This window comes from Oncorhynchus kisutch, linkage group LG17 (genome assembly GCF_002021735.2).
Source record: "Oncorhynchus kisutch isolate 150728-3 linkage group LG17, Okis_V2, whole genome shotgun sequence".
Taxonomy (NCBI): Eukaryota; Metazoa; Chordata; class Actinopteri; order Salmoniformes; family Salmonidae; genus Oncorhynchus; species Oncorhynchus kisutch.
In genome coordinates, this window is record NC_034190.2 from 22,027,841 (window position 1) to 22,049,434 (window position 21,594).

The 21,594-nt window shown below is 42.5% G+C and overlaps 2 protein-coding genes across 4 annotated transcripts; both read left to right on the forward strand.

Moving 5' to 3' along the window:
- The first annotated feature begins 1,220 nt into the window (after nucleotides 1-1,220).
- On the forward strand, nucleotides 1,221-9,969 carry sytl1 (synaptotagmin-like 1). Of its 3 annotated transcripts, XM_020505240.2 has the most exons (16): nucleotides 1,221-1,345; nucleotides 1,539-1,671; nucleotides 1,861-1,983; nucleotides 2,584-2,732; nucleotides 2,811-2,922; nucleotides 4,794-4,851; nucleotides 4,936-4,969; nucleotides 5,092-5,147; nucleotides 5,271-5,372; nucleotides 6,640-6,806; nucleotides 6,929-7,031; nucleotides 7,190-7,351; nucleotides 7,541-7,619; nucleotides 7,730-7,829; nucleotides 8,001-8,206; nucleotides 8,276-9,969. In XM_020505240.2, the coding sequence occupies exons 2-16, from the start codon at nucleotides 1,655-1,657 to the stop codon at nucleotides 8,416-8,418; spliced, it is 1,611 nt and encodes a 536-aa protein (XP_020360829.1). In that variant the 5' UTR covers nucleotides 1,221-1,345; nucleotides 1,539-1,654; the 3' UTR covers nucleotides 8,419-9,969. The 3 variants fall into 3 exon arrangements, with proteins under 3 accessions (XP_020360829.1, XP_031649145.1, XP_031649143.1); XM_031793285.1 differs by lacking the exon at nucleotides 1,539-1,671 and having other exon boundaries at nucleotides 1,224-1,345; XM_031793283.1 differs by lacking the exon at nucleotides 1,221-1,345 and having other exon boundaries at nucleotides 1,375-1,671.
- Nucleotides 9,970-10,394: 425 nt separating this feature from the next.
- On the forward strand, nucleotides 10,395-18,273 carry zgc:110239 (C1 family peptidase). The gene is made up of 11 exons (XM_020505241.2): nucleotides 10,395-10,564; nucleotides 11,720-11,779; nucleotides 11,963-12,055; nucleotides 12,436-12,608; nucleotides 12,688-12,949; nucleotides 13,046-13,241; nucleotides 13,380-13,573; nucleotides 13,792-13,883; nucleotides 16,963-17,124; nucleotides 17,311-17,500; nucleotides 17,800-18,273. Exons 1-11 carry the CDS (start codon nucleotides 10,402-10,404, stop codon nucleotides 17,985-17,987), a joined length of 1,773 nt encoding a protein of 590 aa, XP_020360830.2. The 5' UTR covers nucleotides 10,395-10,401; the 3' UTR covers nucleotides 17,988-18,273.
- Nucleotides 18,274-21,594: the final 3,321 nt, after the last annotated feature.

The following is a 21,594-nucleotide window of genomic DNA, read 5'->3' on the forward strand; positions in this document are numbered from 1 at the left end:
TTGGCTGTTTGGCTGGTTGGTTGATTGGATGGCTGGTTGGGGCTGTTTTGGGTTGTTCAGACAGAATGTAATTTCTGGACTGATTGGTTATAAAACCTCCCAACTCAGTGAACTGAAATCCCACAAACAAACTGGCTGTCCTCCAGTTCTACTGACAAAGGACTGAATGCTGGACTCTCTCTCTCTCTCAAAATCACACATACAAACACACACACTGACAAAAGGCTTGGTGGTGGAGTCACACACACACACGCACGCACGCACGCACGCACGCACGCACGCACGCACGCACGCACGCACGCACACACACACACACACACACACACACACACACACACACACACACACACACACACACACACACACACACACACACACACACACACACACAGACACACACAAACAGTCTCTCTCCCTCTCATTCTGAAACACACTCACACACTCTCTCTTTAAACAACAAAGACTGTCAGTACACACTGTTCTGTACTGGTGTAGCTGTGTTTGTGTGAGACTGTGTAAGTGTATCGATTTCTCTGTGTGTTTGAGACTGTGTAGGCTTACCTATGTGTGTTTAAAAGGTGGGGCAGCTACTGTAAAGTACCCCACCTAGCCATATGGCCAGATATCTCTGAATGAAATGTTCTAACCTCTATCAAATACAACTATTTCTCTCTTTCTCTTTCACACACACATACACACACACACACACACCTTTTCATCAAACACAGCACAATACTGTCTGATAACACTTATCATGATGTACCAAAAAATATACACACAGCAAGCCTCATCAGCTTTGTCTCTACCACCCTCTTCAATTTCCCTCTCCTTTCCGCAACTAATTAAACTTTTACTATGTTTATTCAAATATGTTTATTCAAATATTATGAATAGAGTGTTGTGACCACCACAGAGTGTTGTGACCACCACAGTTGAGACACTGTGTTTTTCTTATGCAAATGCAACTAAGCAAATTAACCGGCTCACACAAACTGCTCCTGTCGGATCCGATTATTGTTTATTATTAAGCCTACGCCGATTTCGCGTAAATAAAGAGCAAGATACGAGTAAGCATATGTATAGGCTACGTGTCTACAACATCCCATTATATGAATGTGTTGTAAACTTCGTATAACACTCTAACAGCCTACAGGTTTATCTGATGTTATTTATTTTTAGCTCCAGTTCGTGTTTTGCATCCTGCCTGAAAGAGAAGGCGTGTTCGCGTTTATTCAGCAGTCTACCGTGTCGCGTCAACCTCGCCAAGTTCCACCACACCGCTTGGACTTTTCAGACACCAAACTTCTCCCGGAGAAAATATCCACCAACACTGGGCATCATTGATGTAAGTATGAACTGTTATTTGTATTTTTTCCCCAGCGTGTTTGGAAACTTTTTACCAGTTTCATTCCAGTTTAAGAGCAAGTTGGGACAGGTAGCCTTCTCTTGCGCTGTTTGTTTCATGTGTATTCTGCATGTTTGCTTTTAGAAGGTGTGTACCGAGGTCACAGGTGCCTAACATACTTTTTACTAACAAGTTAAAACAGGCTGTTGGGGAAGTGTTGTACTGTGGAAATCTCGCGCTCCGCGGATGTTGCGCTTTGTATCCTGATTGCAAAACAAACCTAAAAAAACACACGGAAGCTCTGAGCGCATGCACGAATCGCCCAGGTGAGACCACCGTTTACATGCTGTCAGACCATACAGTACAAACACACTATAGAGATTCTACAATAACCTCATTTTAGGAGGAAGTGCCAACTGATAAACGTAGTAAACCGATCCCTGAGTCCGGCATTCTGTCATACTAGTAGTACTGTATTTTACAATGTAATCTCCCTCTCGCTCTCTCGCTCTCAGGGTGATGGAGGTAGAAGGGGAGTTGTTGGACCTGAGTCACCTGTCAGAGGCAGAGCAGTCTTCCATCTTGGAAGTGTTGCTAAGGGACTCTGAGCTGCGTTCCCGTGATGATGGTCGTTTAAGGTCAGAGGTGATTATTATTTAACCCTTTAGGTCCCTTATGGGCATCAAGTTGACTGATTGATTGAGTGACGTTTTTCCAAATATAGAGGTCTGTCAAACCCAGGGGCTGTTAATGTTATCCACAGAGGGCCAGTGTGGGTGTAATCTTTTTATTTTGCCCAGCACTTGATTCATTGTTTTATTTGACATTTTAGTCATTTATCAGACCCATTTGTCTAAGATGACTCAGTCAGTGCATTCAACTAAGTTTGGTTGTGAAAACAACCACATCTGACTGTCATTGCAAGTAACCCTCATTAATAAGCTGTATTATAAATGATATTATAATAAATGGGTGGTTCGAGCCCTGAATGCTGTTTGGCTGACAGCTGTGGTGTTTCAGACCATATACCACGGGTATGAAAAAACAATTATTTTTTACTACTCTAATTATGTTGGTAACCAGTTTATAATAGCAATAACCACCGCTAAGGGATTTATCCAGGCTCTTCACGTTGCGTCTTGACTGAGAATAGCCCTTAGCCGTGGTATATTGGCCATATACCACACCCCCTTGGGCTTTATTGCTTAAATATAGTGAACATGATGTTTAACCCTCAGGGCCCTGCAGCAGAAAGAGGCAGACCCAGTGCGTTTGAGGTCACTGTCAGGGGCGTGGTTTAATGAGGAGAGAAGCAAACGCCACCGAGACACGAAGAACGGCGTTGACATCGTACAGGCCTCTATACGACGCAGGAAGCCAAGAACAGGTCAGACTACACACACACACCAATAATAACCAAGTAGCAGGACATCTGGTATAGATTGATTAATTTATTGATTGACAGATTTGCCTCTGAGTGGGGTGTTTAACGGGCAGACAGAAGATGCTCCTCCCACTAACAACAAAGACCCAACTTGTCAGATAAATGACAAGAAAGACGAGGATGACAAGAGAAGGTAAAGGCATTTATAATAAAGAGGGGTTGGATTGTGCTGTTATATGTACAGTTGAAGTTTGCATACACTTAGGTTGGAGTCATTTAAAACTCATTTTTCAACCACTCCACAAATTTCTTGTTAACAAACTATAGTTTTGGCAAGTTGGTTAGGACGTCTACTTTGTGCATGACACAAGTAATTTTTCCAACAATTGTTTACAGACAGATTATTTCACTTAAAATTCATTGTATCACAATTCCAGTGGATCAGAAGTTTACATACACTAAATTGACAGTGCCTTTAAAAAGCTTGGAAAATTCCAGAAAATTATGCTTCTTATATGCTAATTGACATCATTTGAGTCAATTGGAGGTGTGCCTTCAAACTCAGTGCCTCTTTGCTTGACATCATGGGAAAATCAAAAGAATTCAGCCAAAACCTCAGAAAAAACATTGTAGACCTCCACAAGTCTGGTTGGGAGCAATTTCCAAATGCCTGAAGGTACCACGTTCATCTGTACAAACAATAGTACGCAAGTATAAACACCATGGGACCACGCACCCGTCATACCGCTCAGGAAGGAGATGCGTTCTGTCTCCTAGAGATGAACATACTCTAGTGCAAAAAGTGCAAATTAATCCCAGAACAACAGCAAAGGATCTTGTGAAGATGCTGGAGGAAACAGGTATAACATTATCTATATCCACAGTAAAACGAGTCCTATATATTTACATAATCTGAAAGGCTGCTCAGCAAGGAAGAAGCCACTACCATAAAAAAGCCAGACTACGGTTTGCAACTGCACATGGGGACAAAGATCAACTTTTTTTGAGAAATGTCCTCTGGTCTGATGAAACAAAAATAGAACTGTTTGGCCATAATGACCATCGCTATGTTTGGAGGAAAAGGGGAAGGCTTGCAAGCCGAAGAACATCCCAACAGTGAAACACGGGAGTGGCAGCATCATGTTGTGGGGGTGCTTTGCTGCAGGAGGGACTAGTGCACTTCACAAAATAGATGGCTTCATGAGGAAGAAAAATTATATGGATATAATGAAGCATCTCAAGACATCAGTCAGGATGTTAAAGCTTGGTCGCAAATGGGTCTTCCAAATGAACAATGACCCCAAGCATACTTCCAAAGTTGTGGCAAAATGGCTTAAGGACAACAAAGTCAAAGTATTGGAGTGGCCATCGCAACACCCTGACCTCAATCGCATAGAAAAAGCATTTGAAAGCAAGGAGGCCTACAAACCTGACTCAGTTACACCAGCTCTGTCAGGAGCAATGGGCCAAAATTCACCCAAATTATTGTGGGAAGCTTGTGGAAGGCGTAAAAACATTTTAAATGCAATTGAGTGTATGTAAACTTCTGACCCACTGGGAATGTTATGAAATAAATAATTCTCTCTACTATTATTCTGGATTAAATGTCAGAAATTGTGAAAAACTGAGTTTGAATGTATTTGGCTCAGGTGTATGTAAACTTCCGACTTCAACTGTATGTTTGTGTGTTTATGTGTTTTCACACATCCACCCCAATTCTGATGTATTCAAATATGTGATACATACAGTATCTGATCTTTTCCCCAATGTGTAAACAGCAAAAAGCATGTAGAATCTGATCTTTTGAGTTCTGAGTCATACCACATCCATTACCATGACAACCATCCAACATTTTCAAGAAACATGAGCATTGCATCTGCTATTTGAGAGGCTACATCAGTGTGAATGTGCAAATCTGATATGATTCACATGTAGAACTGAGTGTGGACATTCAAACAAAAATGTCAGATATGTAAAGATAATGCTTAAAGAAGTGCATGTATGGTTGAAGAAGTACTTGTATGTACAGTTTTAATGTATATCGTTTTTGTTTTAAAATTTCAGTTACAGGAGTCAAAATCGTCTCACACCTACACCCAGAACCAGGAGCCCAAACACACAGGTTAGTCGTGTGTGTGTGTAGGAGGAGGAGGATTGTCTGTCTAGTTGTGGAGAGGTAATCTCTCTCCTCTCTCTTCCCTTCCAGAGTCTCCAGGACAGCAACAGCATCTCATCTTCAGGTACACATTCCTCCCTGTCTCTCTCTTCACCCCCTCCCCCTGTTAATTTCTCTCGCCCTCCTCCACCGCACTCTCCCTCTCTCATTCTGTCTGATTAATGTGTTTTTGTCTGCGCCTTCCAGAATATTACAGCAGGAGGAATGTACACAGAGAGGAGACAGGGGAGGGAACACTGCAGGTACAGTCTACAGACACTCACTCCTTGTTTGGGGATAATGTTTTATCCTACTATTGCCTCTTTCTGTTCTAGAAACATGCTGACTGTGTGTGTGTGTGTGTGTGTGTGTGTGTGTGTGTGTAGGACTCGGAGGACACAAACTCGGTGTCCAGTGGTGTGACAGATGCTGATCCGACACCTCTAAGGCCTGGGAGCTCAGTCAGCAGTCTACAGTCTAACTACACAGTGAGCCACATACATACATACAATTGAAGTCGGAAGTTTACATACACATTAGCCAAATACATTTAAACTCAGTTTTTCACAATTCCTAACATTTGATCCTTGTAAAAATTCCCTTCTTAGGTCAGTTAGGGTCACCACTTTATTTTAAGAATGTGAAATGTCAGAATAATAGTAGAGAGAATGATTTATTTAAGCTTTTATTTCTTTCATCACATTCCCAGTGGGTCAGAAGTTTACATACACTCAATTATTATTTGGTTGCATTGCCTTTAAATTGTTTCACTTCGGTCAAATGTTTCGGGTAGCCTTCCACAAGCTTCCCAAAATAAGTTGGGTGAATTTTGGCCCAATACTCCTGACAGAGCTGGTGTAACTGAGTCAGGTTTGTAGGCCTCCTTGCTCACACACGCTTTTTCAGTTCTGCCCATAAATTTTCTATGGGATTGAGGTCCGGGCGTTGCGATGGCCACTCCAATACATTGACTTTGTTGTCCTTAAGCCATTTTTCCACAACTTTGGAAGTATGCTTGGGGTCATTGTTCATTTGGAAGACCCATTTGCGACCAAGCTTTACCTTCCTGACCGATGTCTTCAGATGTTGCCTCATTATATCCATATAATTTTTCTTCCTCATGAAGCCATCTATTTTGTGAAGTGCACCAGTCGCTCCTGCAGCAAAGCACCCCCACAACATGATGCTGCCACTCCCGTACTTTATGGTTGGGATGGTGTTCTTCGGCTTGCAAGCCTCCCCCTTTTCCTCTAAACATAACGATGGTCATTATGGCCAAACAGTTCTGTTTTTGTTTCATCAGACCAGAGAACATTTCTCAAAAAAGTACAACCTTTGTCCCCATGTGCAGATGCAAACTGTAGTGTGTCTTTTTTATGGAGGTTTTGGAGCAGTGGCTTCTTACTTGCTGAACGGCCTTTCAGGTTATGTCAATATATAGGACTCGTTTTACTGTGGATATAGATACTTTTGTACCTGTTTCCTCCAGGATCTTCACAAGATCCTTTGCTGTTGTTCTGGGATTGATTTGCACTTTTCGCACTAAATTACGTTAATCTCTTGCCAAATCTATAGTTTGTTAACAAGACATTTGTGGAGTGGTTGAAAAACTAGTTTTAAAGACTCCAACCTAAGTGTAACGGATTTGAAACGGCTAGCTAGTCAGCTGTACTGTTACATAAGTGTATGTCAACTTCAAACTTCAACTGTACATGCATACATACAAAACACGTGTGTATGTGTGTGTGTATGTAGTTGAGTGGCAGTATGATGAGTCTGTTCAGTTCGGGGGAGTTCGGAGCAGTGGAGGTGAAAGGACGTGTCCTATTCTCATTGGACTATGACACTCAGAGGGAGGAGCTGCAGATCAGAGTGTGTCGCTGTGAAGACCTGGCCGCCGCACGCAAGAACCACTCCGACCCGTAAGTAAACTAGGGTTGCTGTTTCGAGGATGCTTACAGGCATCATTAATGTGAACTATCCCTTTGAGAAGCACTTGTTTTGTGTTAAGAAGTGTGTGTGTGCGTGTGTGCGTGTGTTGTAGGTATGTGAAGGCATATCTCCTGCCTGATAAGTCATCTCACAGTAAGAAGAAAACATCAGTGAAGAAAAAGACTCTCAGCCCAGTCTTTGACCAGACACTGAAAGTGAGAGCACACACTCTTTCTCGATTCCTTTACCTCAGCATCTGTCTTGTTTGTTACCTCTCTGTCTACTTGCCGGTCTGTCTTCTGTCTGTCTTGTCTGATGTACTTGTGAATGTATGAACCACTTGTGTCTCTCAGTATAATTGTGTTTGTTTCAGTATAAAATCAGTGTGTCAGAGGTGCGTGGCAGGACTCTGAACCTGTCTGTGTGGCACGCTGCCCCACTGGGCAGAAACCTGTTCCTAGGAGAGGTAGAGCTAGAGCTGGCTCACTGGGACTGGAAACATACATGCTCTGACTGGTACCAGCTACAGCCACGGGTAAGAGCTGGTATACACACACACACACACACCACAGCATGCAGTAAGTCTTAAATTGTATGTGGTCTTAACTGGCCAGGAGAATAGAAGGTGCTGAGAATTTCAACGATCTCTTATGTAACCCTTCTAACCTAATCTCTCTTCTCTTCAAATTCCCGCTCTCCTCTTTTTCTGTTCTCTCTCTCTCAGGTCCAGTGTAGTCCAGAGTCTATCAGTAGTCGAGGCAACATCCTGCTCTCTATCAAGTTCATCCCAGCAGGGTCCGAGGGTAAACTGAGCTCACTATGCTCGTCACACACACCCAGCACTTTCTCTCCTTCTCTCTCTCTACTCACTCACTCTCTCTGTCTGAACTTACTCTGAACGTATACTGTGTAGGTGGAGGTCTACCTCTAACAGGGGAGCTACACATCTGGCTGCGGGAAGCGCAGGGTCTTCTCTCCACCAAAGGGGGTGTCGTTGACTCCTTCATCAAGAGGTGGGTTAGAGCTCAGAGGTCAGGAGTTGAAAGAAAACCCGCAGGGTGGCCGTTCTCAAGGTCTGGATTTGTGGAACGGGGGTCTAGAGTTAGTGGGATAAGACTGTGTTTACAGTATAGTGGAACATGTATAATAACTGTTCTTTAACCCTACTTTGACTTTAATCCAAGTTACGTGCTGCCGGACACCAGCCGGTCGAGCGGTCAGAAGACACGCGTGGTTAAGCGGTCGGTCAGTCCGACCTACAACCACACCATGGTGTATGACGGGTTCCAGCCTGCTGACCTGAGAGAGGCCTGTGCCGAGCTGACTGTCTGGCACCGTGAAGGGTTAAAAACACACCTGCTGGGAGGGGTCCGACTCAGCCGTGGGACAGGTGAGATACACACAGATAGATACGCACTGTGTATGCACAGATGACATTGTAATAAGGTGTGTGTTACAGGTCTGAGCTATGGAGTGGCAGTGTGTTGGATGGATTCAACAGAGGAAGAAGCATCTGTTTGGAATTCCATGATCCTGAACCCCAACCACTGGATGGATACTACACTACCTATCAGAACTAACCTGGCTGATCGCCCAGAATAACACACACACACTACACTTCCCACTAGAATCTGTACATATAAAAGGTAGTGCTGCTGGTAGTATGTGTTGGGTTTTGTTGCCTACAGTAGGATACGTATAGGTATACTTTTAGCCTACCTGTAGGGCTAGTTTTAGAGACCCAGATCAATCAAATACATTTCAGTTAGGGCAGTGTAGGGCTATTGTTTTAAATTAGGATAGGGTCAGCTAATACTTCCTCAAGCCTAGCTAGTGGTTTATAAATGCCCAAACGATCACGGTTGAATTCCACAATAATAAGGAACTAGAAAGAGGAAACTAGGGGGAGGAAATGCATATGACAGTGTGTTAGTTAACAAAGACATTACTTCTTAATCATGTTATGTTAAAACTGCTGTATAAAATGTGTCATCTAAAAACTTGTGTCATATGTCAAGTAAACAATTTAAGAGTATTTGAGCTGCACTTAATATAGCTTGGAGTTGGTACTTTTTGGACTATTCCACAGTATAAGTCATAATAGCGATAACCTAGCTGTCAAACAAGGAAATGGTTCCAATCGTTTTTCCACCATTTATTTTTCCCATAGGGATTTAGATTTTAGAAACACTTAAAATAATGGCTTTGTTTCGTGTAGATCTACCCTGACGTATTCTTTATATTCTTTATCCCCTTACACTTGTGTCTATAAGGTAGTAGTTTTGGAATTGTTAGCTAGATTACTTGTTGGTTATTACTGCATTGTCGGAACTAGAAGCACAAGCATTTCGCTACACTCGCATTAACATCTGCTAACCATGGGTATGTGACAAATAAAATTTGATTTGATTTGATATTTGACGTAATGTTTTGATAACCGTCTAAATCTCTTTCGGACAAGGTGACTTTTATCAATATATTTTCTTGAATTTACCCCCCCCAAAATGAAATGATAATTAGTTGCTAATGTTGGTGTCATAAAGAACTACAAATGTCATGATGATCTGGACGAGACTGGCTAATCGAGGCAATGATAAGAATCTAAGGGATTAACTATCTAATGTTAGCTAAATGTAGTAATGACTAAATTGACATTCTGTGAACTGTCTTGTGCACGTTTTTAATGGCACAATACCTGTTAGCAAAGGTGTCAGCTAGGGATAAAATGCAGGAGCTTGTAGGGATTTGTAATCTGCATTTTCGTATCTGAGTGGAATATATTGACAAATCAATTTGGCCAGGAGAGATTTACATGGTTATCAAAACGTCACGCCACGGTAAGCCTGCACGAAACACAGCCCTTATTTTAAGTGTCTCTAAAATCCCCTATGGAAAAAATGAATGGTGGAAATATGATTGAAACCAATTCCCGGTTTGGGTTTTGTGGGTATTCTGACACCTCCACCGTTTAGACGACTTCAAGCCCAACTCAGGTATTTGACTAATATATTATGACGCAGTTCTGGTTCTCTGTTGTGAAGTAAAATTTACTGTAAAAATCAACCTTTATGAATGTTTCTGTGTAATAATGTTATTGTACATGATCAATTACATTTCAATACCTCGATTAAACTACAGTTTTGTAATCTCGTGGACAGAGTACACTACTCATTTGTTATCTGACTCAATTAGGCACAATTTTAGTTATGTATTTCCGAAATCGTGTCCTTCTCACATATAATCACTGACAGTAAGAACATGGATCTACATAGTGTCTTTATTTGTCGTTTTATGAGGCAATGGCATTCTGCCACACTGCGGAATACAGCCATAGAAGACCAGGGGAATGTTATCAAATGCGATAAAAGCTCTGACAGTAAATGCACATGAATATGTCATTTTGTCTCTGACAGACTCTAAAGATGCCGAATAATGCCAAAATATCTGTAGAAATCCACAATATATACCCAAAATCCTCATATGACCGAAATCACATGACTTGCCCAAATCAAATCACCGGTGATTGGAGGGCTTCAATCAGGACTTCCATCTGATTGGCCAACATAGATGCCAATCATTAACAGCATGGCCTTACATTCAATACATTTTGAATCACTCAAGTCGTTGCAGAACGCAATACGATATGTTTATGTCTTTCTGACTGCGCTCATATACGCGCAGAACAACCTACGAAAAGAAGCTATGAGGGACTGGTACATTGTAACTGTGCTATTGTGGAGCGTAGTAGGTAAGATCTCGAGATGTTTTTGTTAAGACAGTTAATTAAAAGTTGATAGATTCTGATCGTTTTGTTTATGTTTTGCGTATTCGATGAGTCCTCTTTACTCAACCAAATGTAGGCCTACTATACAATTATTTATAATGTTATTGTATGAACTGAATTGTGTTTTGGATAAAATGCTAATTGGGAACATAACTGTTGACGCGCCTGTACAGATCTCGTGACACCGGGGCGCCCTGACCGCACTGCTAAAACTCCCAGTCAAATATCTTGGCATGAACGAGGTCACAAGTTACTATAATTTGAAAAGACCCTGCATGTTGTACTGGTAAACAAATGTTGATTCTGATTCACGGGTAGGATACTGCTCTGTTGTAGCTGACTAAACTCCAATCCATGGTGAATGAACCCAGACTGGAGTTTAGTCGGCTAGCTCTATTTAGCCTAAGTAGTCTACTATGTCAAACTGATTTAGGTACAACATCGTGATAAACATGTGTTATTTTTTAGAGTCACTGTAAACTGGCATAAAATGAACACTATCTCTAAACTGGATTCGTGTATCCCGAGTGGCGCAGCGGTCTAAGGCACTGCATCTCGGTGCAAGAGGCGTTACTACAATCCCTTTTTCGATTCCAGGCTTTATCACATCCGGCCGTGATTGGGAGTCGCACAGGGCGGCGTTTAGCATTGGCCGGGGTAGGCCGTCATTGTAAATAATTAAGAACAAATTCTTAACGGACTTTCCTAGTTAAGTGTGTGTGTGATCTGATCTGTGGGCCTCGACTGTTGACTCGCGTTGCTTCTGACTAGAGTAGGTAACACATTTATTATTTTTCAACAATAGTGAGTGAGAAAAGCAAAGCTCATGTCTGTCTGCCCAGTCTGATAAGTCCTCAAAGGTCATCCAGCCAACCACACCACCAGCGTGAGACTTTGGCACTTGGCGGTCACAAGCCTGGTCTCTACTGTTATCATATGTGTTTACTTTGTAGTCCTGCAACAAGCACAAACTCCACTCCACATCTGTAACCCACTTTCTTCTCTTAATTCACAGCGGAGGGGTGATGTTAGCAGTAATAGTATGAGACGGGTTAAGGGTAGACTCTGGAATATGACCTCTTCATACACCACTGGCATTGACATGCTCTTTCTCCACAGCCACGGAGGGAAAAGCTCTCCCTTCAGTCCCAGACTTTGGGAAGGCATACCATGTCAAAGGTGAGTGAGACTTATTGTTATTGAACTGAGTGGTCACTTAATGTATGGTAATAATATATATCCTGTACTTTTGCATGACTTGTCAGTAACTACAAGATTACACCATTTACATTTTAATAATTTAGCAGACACTCTTATCCAGAGTGACTTACTGTTAGTTTATTAATTACATTTGTGTATCAGGTGTGATCTCCCTGCCCTATGCTGAGATAAAGGAACCATTTGAGGCCTGGTTCGACCTGAAGGGGAGGACCAGCCGTATCGACTATTACCACGGTAACTATTTACACACTATGTCATTTGAGGAGTCCCCTGTGCTGCAGCTTTGATCAGAAGTAGTGCATGTTGGCAGCAGGGTTGTAGTGGATGTCATTTGAGATGCCCCGTCAGTGAATCACGTGTGGAACTGAGAGGCCTTTCTACTGAGTCAAGGTCAGTAGACTGAAACCTCAGCACTTCTAGACAGTGAAACTTGTCAACTAAGCAGTGAACTATAGCTTCTTTTAAATCACGCTATAAAATCCTGGAGATGAGAGGGCCACTAAGACCAGGGATCTCTAACTCTATTCTAGGTTGTGCAGACTTTTGTTAGTTCAGCAATAACACGCAGTCAACTTCACTTCTTATTTTCTGTGTGTTGTCATGGTGACCTGCAGGCCAGGTGTCGACGTACCAGATGGGGATGGAGCTTCCTTGGGGATCATCCTATAAGATCACTCCTGAGACCACAGAGGTGGAGCTAAACATTATGAAGTGTTTCCAGATCAATGGCACAGAAGAAGATCCAGTCACACCTCAAGGATCCCTACCTGACCTCCAGGGGTTCATGGTGTGTGTGGTAGTTGAGTTTTTCAATTAATACAGGTCGTTTTGAAAAGTTATTTGTAATAAGTGGTCTTTGTGTGTAGTTCCTCAGGATGGAGTACCATGGAGGTGTGCTCTGTGAGGTCTGGCAGAATGTGACAGTAGTCGGACACAAGAAGAATACCTACACACTCTGGGTGACACGCCCTGAAGGAGGGGTTATGGGAGGAGCTGAGCTGACCACGCCCCTATACTACGAGATGATGGGCTACAACACCCTGCTGGGGTCCCATTATGATAAATATCTGGTCGACTACAAGGAGTTCAGCTCAAAGTTTGACCCCAAAGTCTTTGCCCTGCCTGATGGTTCGCATGTTCACACACAGCTCTCAAGCCATGTGACAATTTAACAAACAATCTTAATCACTTTCTTGTCCTTGTTGGTCACATCTCTCTCTTCAGGGATGAGCTGTGGTTCATTTCCTGGTCCGGGAGTGGAGCACCACCTGCTGGCCAATCCGATGAAAGATCTGATTCACACTTCCTCGTTAGGCCATGCCCAGCGGTTGTTCGGCCACTTCAAGGAGCAGTTTGGGCGTCGTTATGGTGACGAGAGAGAGCATGAGAAGAGAGAGCACGCATTCGTTCATAACCTCCGGTGAGGGTGCTGAGGAAAGTGGGAGAGGGCAAGAGAAACTAATGAATGATTGAAAGTTTTAGGTGAATATAATTTGGTTACAAATTCTGTTTTCCTCTATTCCCCTCTTGCTCTTCCCTCCATCATACCCTCTCCCAGGTATGTCCACTCAATGAACCGTGCTGGCCTGTCGTTCTCCCTGGCGGTCAACTCTCTGTCTGACCTCTCCATGTCGGAGATGTCTGCTATGAGGGGCAGAAATGGAGGGAAGAGGCCCAACAACGGCTTGCCGTTCCCCATGCACCTATACACTGGAGTACAGGTCCCTGATCAGCTGGACTGGAGGCTCTATGGTGTGTGGAGCAGAGAAGGCTGTTGGAAGGAGCTATAGGAGGACGAGTTCATTGTAATTGCTGGAATTAACTGAATGGAGTCAAACGTGGTTTCCATATGTTTGATACCGTTCCATTTATTCTGTTCCAGAGACTTCTCAGCCCGTTCTCCTATAGTTCCACCCACCAGCTTCTATGTGCGTGTGCATGCGTGTGTGACAACATTGTGTATTTTCTAGGTGCTGTGACTCCGGTGAAGGACCAGGCCATCTGTGGTTCATGTTGGAGCTTTGCCACCACTGGAGCAGTAGAGGGCGCTCTCTTCCTGAAAGTAATATCTCACAGTGATTTTTAGAATAACTTCATTTTGGGGTGGTGTTATAGCTGTTTATTTGGATCCCCATTAGGTTTTGCAGCAACTATTCTAACTGGGGTCCACAAACACACTGATAGACTGACAGTCACATAAATGTAAAATACAACAAGAAAGTGTCTGCCATGGTTTCTGTTTGGGAAAAGGTGGACCATGTTAATGCGTCTTAACAGAACATGCAACTCATTTAATGACGCAGCCAATAAAATGTCATTTTCAAATGTTTGCCAAAATGCAATTCTGAACAGGGCACCTGGAACACCCCCATTCTGAACAGGGCATGTGATAGCAGTTTGAATGGGGGGGGGGGGATCTAAAGATGCAATAACTAGGATGAGTTGCTAATATGACTAGGATGTTGCCTTTGGCTTCTGGACAATGAAATAGAGTTGACATGAGAACCAGGAGAGAAATGTCATAGCGGTGGGTCCAACAGGGAATTAAATGGAAAAGCATGTGCCCAAATTTATATAATTACTCCCGTCTGTACAGCAATAAAATACTTCACCAGAAAGCATGACTTAGCATCAGAGGAATCAAGGATTATTAGATTCTTTAAGAAAATTGCTGTGGATTGTTTCAAATCACAAGCTCGTAGGCCTATGCCTATTGGAAGTCGCACGCGTGGCAATGGGCCAAGCTGGTTGAGTTGCGGATGTCAGTGAAAAACATCTCATGTGTGACGATAATGTCTGGAGTATAATTTTAAATGTCGTGACAAGAAGGGGAGGGATGTGTGGTGTAGATATAGACCAGTCTCTCCAGAATGGCTCAGCTGTATCCTGCCAAGTCTTGCTAGTTGTTTGCCCTTTGAGAATTCTTAATTTTTTTGTAATGGGGATTGTCACCAGTAGTAAATGTACTGTTAATCCTTGCCATTTGGTTAGATTAATTAGTCATTTACAATGTTCTTTGCAGAGTTCAGAACTTGCTACACTGGTGAGAAACAAGTTTAGGTTTTTCATAACCATGTAAGAGATTTGTTTCATTGAGCCCTTCAAACAAAAAGACAATGTCTTGTTCCCCTCTCCTGATAATGTTGAGGGAGGGAGCGTGCGCTTGAGCACACAGAAGTACCTGGCCTTAAGATTTTATGATTAAGCACGTGACAATGATTTTGAGAAATGAAAAACATTATTGAAATGAAAGTTCCATGAGAAATGCGCATATGAAACTCATACCTGGCGCACAGAAAGTAGGCTAAATTGTAAGCTTCCTTAAACTTTTTAAAAATAACTTAATTGCCTCCATGTTGCCATGGTCAGATTTTGCCTATAGGCTACTTTGAAGCAATGTAAGACAAACATTCAGGTGTCAAACAATTAAGTATGTTTTCAAAATGCAGCTCCAGCTCACGCTATAAAGTGCTGGGTGACCCACTGATGGTAGTTGCCTGACTTGATGGTGAATGGGAGATGCGCTTCAATTACCAGTTGAGATACAAACAGTTTTTTAAATAAAAAATAATAATAATCATGGACCATAACTGTTTAACACATTATTGCATTTTAAAAATGTTGTGCAATGAATGGGCTCATAAAAGCACAAGTCTTACTACTGCAGAGAAGCTGCAGGAGAAATCTCACTCCAACTAGGCTCTGTATGCTGTGCACTTGTGATAGTTGTTTCATAAGTAAAATGCACACAGGCCAATTTAATTCCAGTAAATTAGAAAATCCTGTTTGTGTACCATGAAATGTTGACTCTGTTTTTTAAAGGGAATTTTGCTGTTTGCTTGAGTAATTTGCTATGAATCCTGTGCGTCGCTGTGAATATGTTTCGGACTTTGGTTATGGGTGTCTGAGCTGAATGTTATTTGCTTGTGCAGACAATCTGGAATTTTCGTCACAGTAATATAACGCATAACTTAGAAGTGGCGCTTTTCATGTCTCGTCAACCTCAGCCAGGAGAGACTATCGTGCATGTTAGTGCTGTAAAGGGTAAGGCATGCAGCTCTCTTCTGAGCCAGCTGTAGCTTTGCTAGGGCTTTCTTTGCTGCACTTGACCATATTGCTATCCGGTAATATGGTCAAGTTGATCTGTGTTCCACACATCATGTTTTTCTAACACCCCTCCATCTTCAGAACAGGTGAATTAAAGCAAGTTAGGTTTTTTTCAATAACGTCTTAGGCTGCACTGAAAGGTTATAAATTACCCAACTTAATGAATGATGGAAATGAATTGGATTTTCTACCCATAATATCAACAGTCAGCGCTGTAGCTCATCCCTAAGGAGGACGATCATTAATATTGTCCTTTTTTTCTTTTTTCTTCCTAAATGTCAACTTGTTGTTCACAATTAGCTGTAGTTTGAACACTTTCCTCTCACGTATTTGCATTTGATTATGTGGTTGAGGTGTTTTAAGATCTCTAGCTGTAATATACTTGCATGTATCACCGCCATCTCTGGTCTCCCTGCACCCCATAATCCATATCCACAGGCATTCCTTCCTCACTGGTGTTGCCTAGCAACTCTAGAAATGTTCAAGACAGGTTTCTTATGGGCTGTCGCGCTGAGTATTCACCATTCCCTTGAACAACACGCACTCATTAGCAGTAGTAGCTGATTGCAGTTCAGGAGATTTTTTTTAATGAGCCACGTGTGGTGGTTCAAGGAGTTTGTTGAACTTACATAGGAGGCAATTTAAGATGAAGTTGGGACTTATTTGGGAGAGTTGAGGGGATGGTTGTTAGTCTTGTCAGTTGGTCCTCCTTTGTACCTCTGCCAGCTCTAAGGAAATGAGCTTGTCCTCTCAGTAGGAAGTGACCGGGAGGTGCTGTGTCCTGCTGCACTGGCAGGTTCATAAACATACTACTTCCCAGGGGGCCAATCAGATTCCTCCCATCTGACCTCCTAGCAACCCACAGATGCAGCTGTGGAAGTTGCTGTGAAAAAACAGATTGGTCCCCCCCCCCCCCCCCCCCCCCCCCCCCAACTCTTCATATCCAGTCTTCTGTTAGCAGGTTTATTGCCCCGGAGAAGTAGAATGCTTCTCACCCAGTTATAATTGTCAGTTCTTCTCTTTTCTCCCTGTAGTCAGGGTCCCTCCAGGTCTTGTCCCAGCAGATGTTGGTAGATTGTAGCTGGGGCTTTGGTAATAACGGATGTGATGGAGGAGAGGAGTGGAGGGCCTACGAGTGGATCATGAAACACGGAGGCATCGCCACTACGGAGACCTATGGTTCCTACATGGGCATGGTGAGACACACACACACAGAGAGCTTGTCTAGAGGTAATCCACAGGGCTCTATGCTTTGCCTGCTGCTTTTCATGTCTTACAGACTTGTTTATAAACTCATATACTCTGACAAACAGGACATGTAAATCTTTACAATATACTGTACTTGAACCTAGTGTATGACTCTCTCCTCTCTCTCCTAACAGAACGGCCTGTGCCACCTCAACACTTCTCAGCTGACCGCTCGTGTCCAGAGCTACACCAATGTGACATCAGGTGATGCCGATGCGCTGAAGGTGGCGTTGTTTAAACACGGCCCAGTGGCCGTCAGTATTGACGCAGGACATAGATCCTTTGTCTTCTACAGCCACGGGGTCTACTATGAACCCAAATGTGGTGAGTTATATACTATAATGCCCTCAAACTCAACTCCTGACCTCAGTCAGTTCCACTGTGGTTTTTCATTGTTCCCCTCTAATCAGGGACTGATTTAGACATGGGACATCATGTGGGTGCAATTAATTATGAGGTAGAACAGAACCAGCAGGCTCCAGACTTCGTAGCGTAAGAGTTGAATACGCCTGCCATAGGGTAAACATACACAGCTATTCTTCAAATCTGTCTGAGGTATTCCCCAGGGTTGTTCTCATTCTCTCTCGATCACTCACGCAATCTCTTTTCTCCCTCACGCCTAGGAAACACAACTGACTCCCTGGACCACGCGGTGCTTGCAGTGGGTTATGGTGTCATGGATGCGGAGCCTTACTGGCTGGTGAAGAACTCCTGGTCAACCTACTGGGGAAACGACGGGTACATACTGATGTCTATGAAGGATAACAACTGTGGTGTTACCACTGATGCTACGTATGTTACACTGGCATAGAGCGAGAGAGAAACATGAAACGCACGCACAGGAGTTACCACTCCTTTTTAAATGATAGGAGGGGTTATTTGAAATTGGAATAATATCAGAAGTGTGTGGTGCATGGGATGAAGTAATGTTTAGGCAGTAAGATTTTTAGACATGTTTATTGCTGGTTGGCGCACGGTGCCTTTCGCTCCCTTTCATATACACACTTTGTCACACAAACATGCGCACACACTGAATCATGCTATACGCACACTCTGGAATCGTGGAGTCATCTCAATAAATGTGGAATGATTTTGTACTTGCTGCTGTCTTTTTTTTGTTCATGCTGACTCAATAGTGTTTTGCTAACTCATGTGACAAATAAGACCTTACTCTTCCCAACATACTCAGTCGTTCTAAACACATGATGAATACATGTATGCGTTGCTGTTGCTAGCAGTAGCACCACATGTACATTATATATATCTATACCGAAGTATGTGGACACCCCTTCAAATTAGTGGATTCTTCTATTTTAGCCATACCTGTTGCTAACAGGTGTCTAAAATTGAGCAAACAGCCATGCAATCTCCATAGACCGACATTAGCAGAATGGCCTCACTGAAGAGCTCCGTGACTTTCAACATGGCACTGTAATAGGATTCCACCTTTCCAAGAAGTCAGTTTGTCAAATTGATGCGACGCTAGAGCTGCCCTGGTCAACTGTAAGTGCTGTTATTGGGAAGTGGAAACATCCTAGGAGCAGCAACGGCTCAGCCGTACACACACGCTCACAGAATAGCACTGTCATACCATGTTTTAAACATCTTGGCCTCGGTTGCAAAAATCAGTTACAATGCCTCTGGATGTTCCAGTAACGGGAAAGCTTAACGCTACAGCACACAATGACATTCTAGATGATTCTGTGCTTCCAACTTTTTGGCAACAGTTTGCAGGCCCTTTCCTGTTTCATCATGACAATGCCCCTGTGCACAAAGTGAGAGCCATGCGGAAGAACTTGACTGGCCTGCACAGAGCCCTGACCTCAACCGTTATTAAACACCTTTGGAATGAATTGGAAAGGCGACTGCAAGCCAGGCCTAATCGCCAAAATCGTTGCTGGACCTCATTAATGCTCTTGTGGCTGAATGGAAGCAATGTTCCAACAGCTAGTGGAAAGCCTTCCCAGAAGAGTGGAGGCTGTTATAGCAGCAAAGGGGGACCAACTCTATATTAATGCCCATGATTATGGAATGTATGTTCAACAAGCAGGTGTTCACATACTCTTGGTGATGTAGTGTATATAGCTATGGATCAAATCTAACCTTTGCCAATTGTCAATGATACCCTCAGAACAAAATACACATCAGCCCAAAAAAGCTGTAGCAGTTAATGTACTACATTTCAACACATATTACTATCAACCAAAATGCTTGCAAACCTCTGAATTATACCTGCATAATAGACTATAAGAGCTAAATAATGGGTATTTTAAAAAGCTAGTGCATGTGTTCACATTTATGAACAATATTCTGATGTACTCTGAAGCTAGCATTCTCGAGTAATAGTTATCTGGAAAAGATAAGGCAGTAAGATCGTAACAAAACGGCATAGACATATTGCATAGATATACCACATACGATTTAGATGTAATGATAGATGTACAGTACCATGAAAATAGTTAATTGGTTCTCAAACATGTTTTAGGAGGTTGACAGGTCATCAGTGCGCAATAAAAAGTATAGCCTATTGAACTAAAGGCATTTGCTCAGGGAGTTGATGCAAATCTTCAGGTCTCAGACAAGGTTACTCATCACATGAGCATGTTTCACCAAACAACCTAAAATCTTGTTGGCAATCTTGTGTGTTTTGGGGTTATTCATTTGTTTTTACCACCCCGCTAATGTTATCAAATTTCTGAAAACCAAAACCAATATTACATGTTTGAATGAAGAGTGCTAAAAAGTTGTTTTTTATGGATAGGAAAACATGGGCGACTCATTCACTGTAGGATTTATGAATGACCCCTGTATTGTATGTGTGCAAGTGTATATGAGTGTGTGTGTGTGTGCGCACATGTTGGTCTGCTACTTGCATGGCATAGTGCTTCTATACAGACCTTCTGTATGGTATGTGGTTTTGAATCTTGTAACGAGTGAGAGGTTGCCTCAGAAGTTTACATACACTTAGGTTGGAGTCATTAAAACTCGTTTTTCAAACACTCCACAAATTTCTTGTTAACAACCTATAGTTTTGGCAAGTCGGTTAGGATCTACTTTGTGCATGACACAAGTAATTTTTCCAACAATTGTTTACAGACAGATTATTTAACTTATAAATTCACTGTATCATAATTCCAGTGGGTCAGAAGTTTGTCATGGCTTTAGAAACTTCTGATAGGCTAATTGACATCATTTGAGTCAATTGGAGGTGTACCTGTGGATGTATTTCAAGGCCTACCTTCAAACACAGTGCCTCTTTGCTTGACATCATGGGAAAATCAAAAGATATCAGTCAAGACCTCAGAAAAAAATTCCAAATGCCTGAAGGTACCACGTTCATCTGTACAAACAATAGTACGCAGGTATAAACACCATGGGACCACGCAGCCGTCATACTGCTCAGGAAGGAGACGGGTTCTGTCTCCAAGACATGAATGTACTTTGGTGCGAAAAGTGAAAATCAATCCCAGAACAACAGCAAAAGACCTTGTGAAGATGCTGGAAGAAACAGGTACAAAATTATCTATAACCACAATAAAACGAGTCCTATATCGCCATCACCTGAAAGGCCGCTCAGCAAGGAAGAAGCCACTGCTCCAAAACCGCCATAAAAAAGGTCAGACTACGGTTTGCAACTGCACATGGGGACAAAGATTGTACTTTTTGGAGGAATGTCCTCTGGTCTGATGAAACAAAAATAGAACTGGTGGCCATAAGGACCATCATTATGTTTGGAGGACAAAGGGGGAGGCTTGCAAGCCGATGAACACCATCCCAACCGTGAAGCATGGGAGTGGAAGCATCATGTTGTGGGGGTGCTAGCTGCAGGAGTGACTGGTGCACTTCACAAAATAGAAGGCATCAAGAGGCAGGAAAATTATGTGGATATATTGAAACAACATCTCAAGACATCAGTCAGGAAGTTAAAGCTTGGTCGCAAATGGGTCTTCCAAATGGACAATGACCCCAAGCATACTTACAAGGTTGTGGCAAAATGGCTTAAGAACAACAAAGTCAAGGTATTGGAGTGGCCATCACAAAGCCCTGACCTCAATCCTATAGAAAATTTGTGGGCAGAACTGAAAAAGTGTGTGTGAACAAGGAGGCCTACAAATCTGACTCAGTTACACCAGCTCTGTCAGGAGGAATGGGACAAAATTCACCCAACTTATTGTGGGAAGCTTGTGGAAGGCTACCCGAAACGTTTGACCCAAGTTAAACAAATTAAAGGCAATGCTACCAAATACTAATTGAGTGTATGTAAACTTCTGACCCACTGAGAATGTGATGAAAGAAATAAAAGCTGAAATAAATCATTCTCTCTACTATTATTCTGACATTTCACATTCTTAAAATAAAGTGGTGATCCTAACTGACTTAAAACAGGGAATATTTACTAGGATTAAATGTAAGGAATT

Coding starts and splice junctions, on each gene's coding strand:
- sytl1 (XM_020505240.2), top strand. Junction 5,148..5,270: donor CAGGGGAGGGAACACTGCAG/GTACAGTCTACA, acceptor GTGTGTGTGTAG/GACTCGGAGGACACAAACTC. Junction 7,620..7,729: donor CATCCCAGCAGGGTCCGAGG/GTAAACTGAGCT, acceptor TATACTGTGTAG/GTGGAGGTCTACCTCTAACA.
- zgc:110239 (XM_020505241.2), top strand. CDS start 10,402: ATGGCCTTACATTCAATACATTTTGAATCACTCAAGTCGTTGCAGAAC. Junction 12,950..13,045: donor AGTCTTTGCCCTGCCTGATG/GTTCGCATGTTC, acceptor CTCTCTCTTCAG/GGATGAGCTGTGGTTCATTT. Junction 13,884..16,962: donor AGGGCGCTCTCTTCCTGAAA/GTAATATCTCAC, acceptor TTCTCCCTGTAG/TCAGGGTCCCTCCAGGTCTT.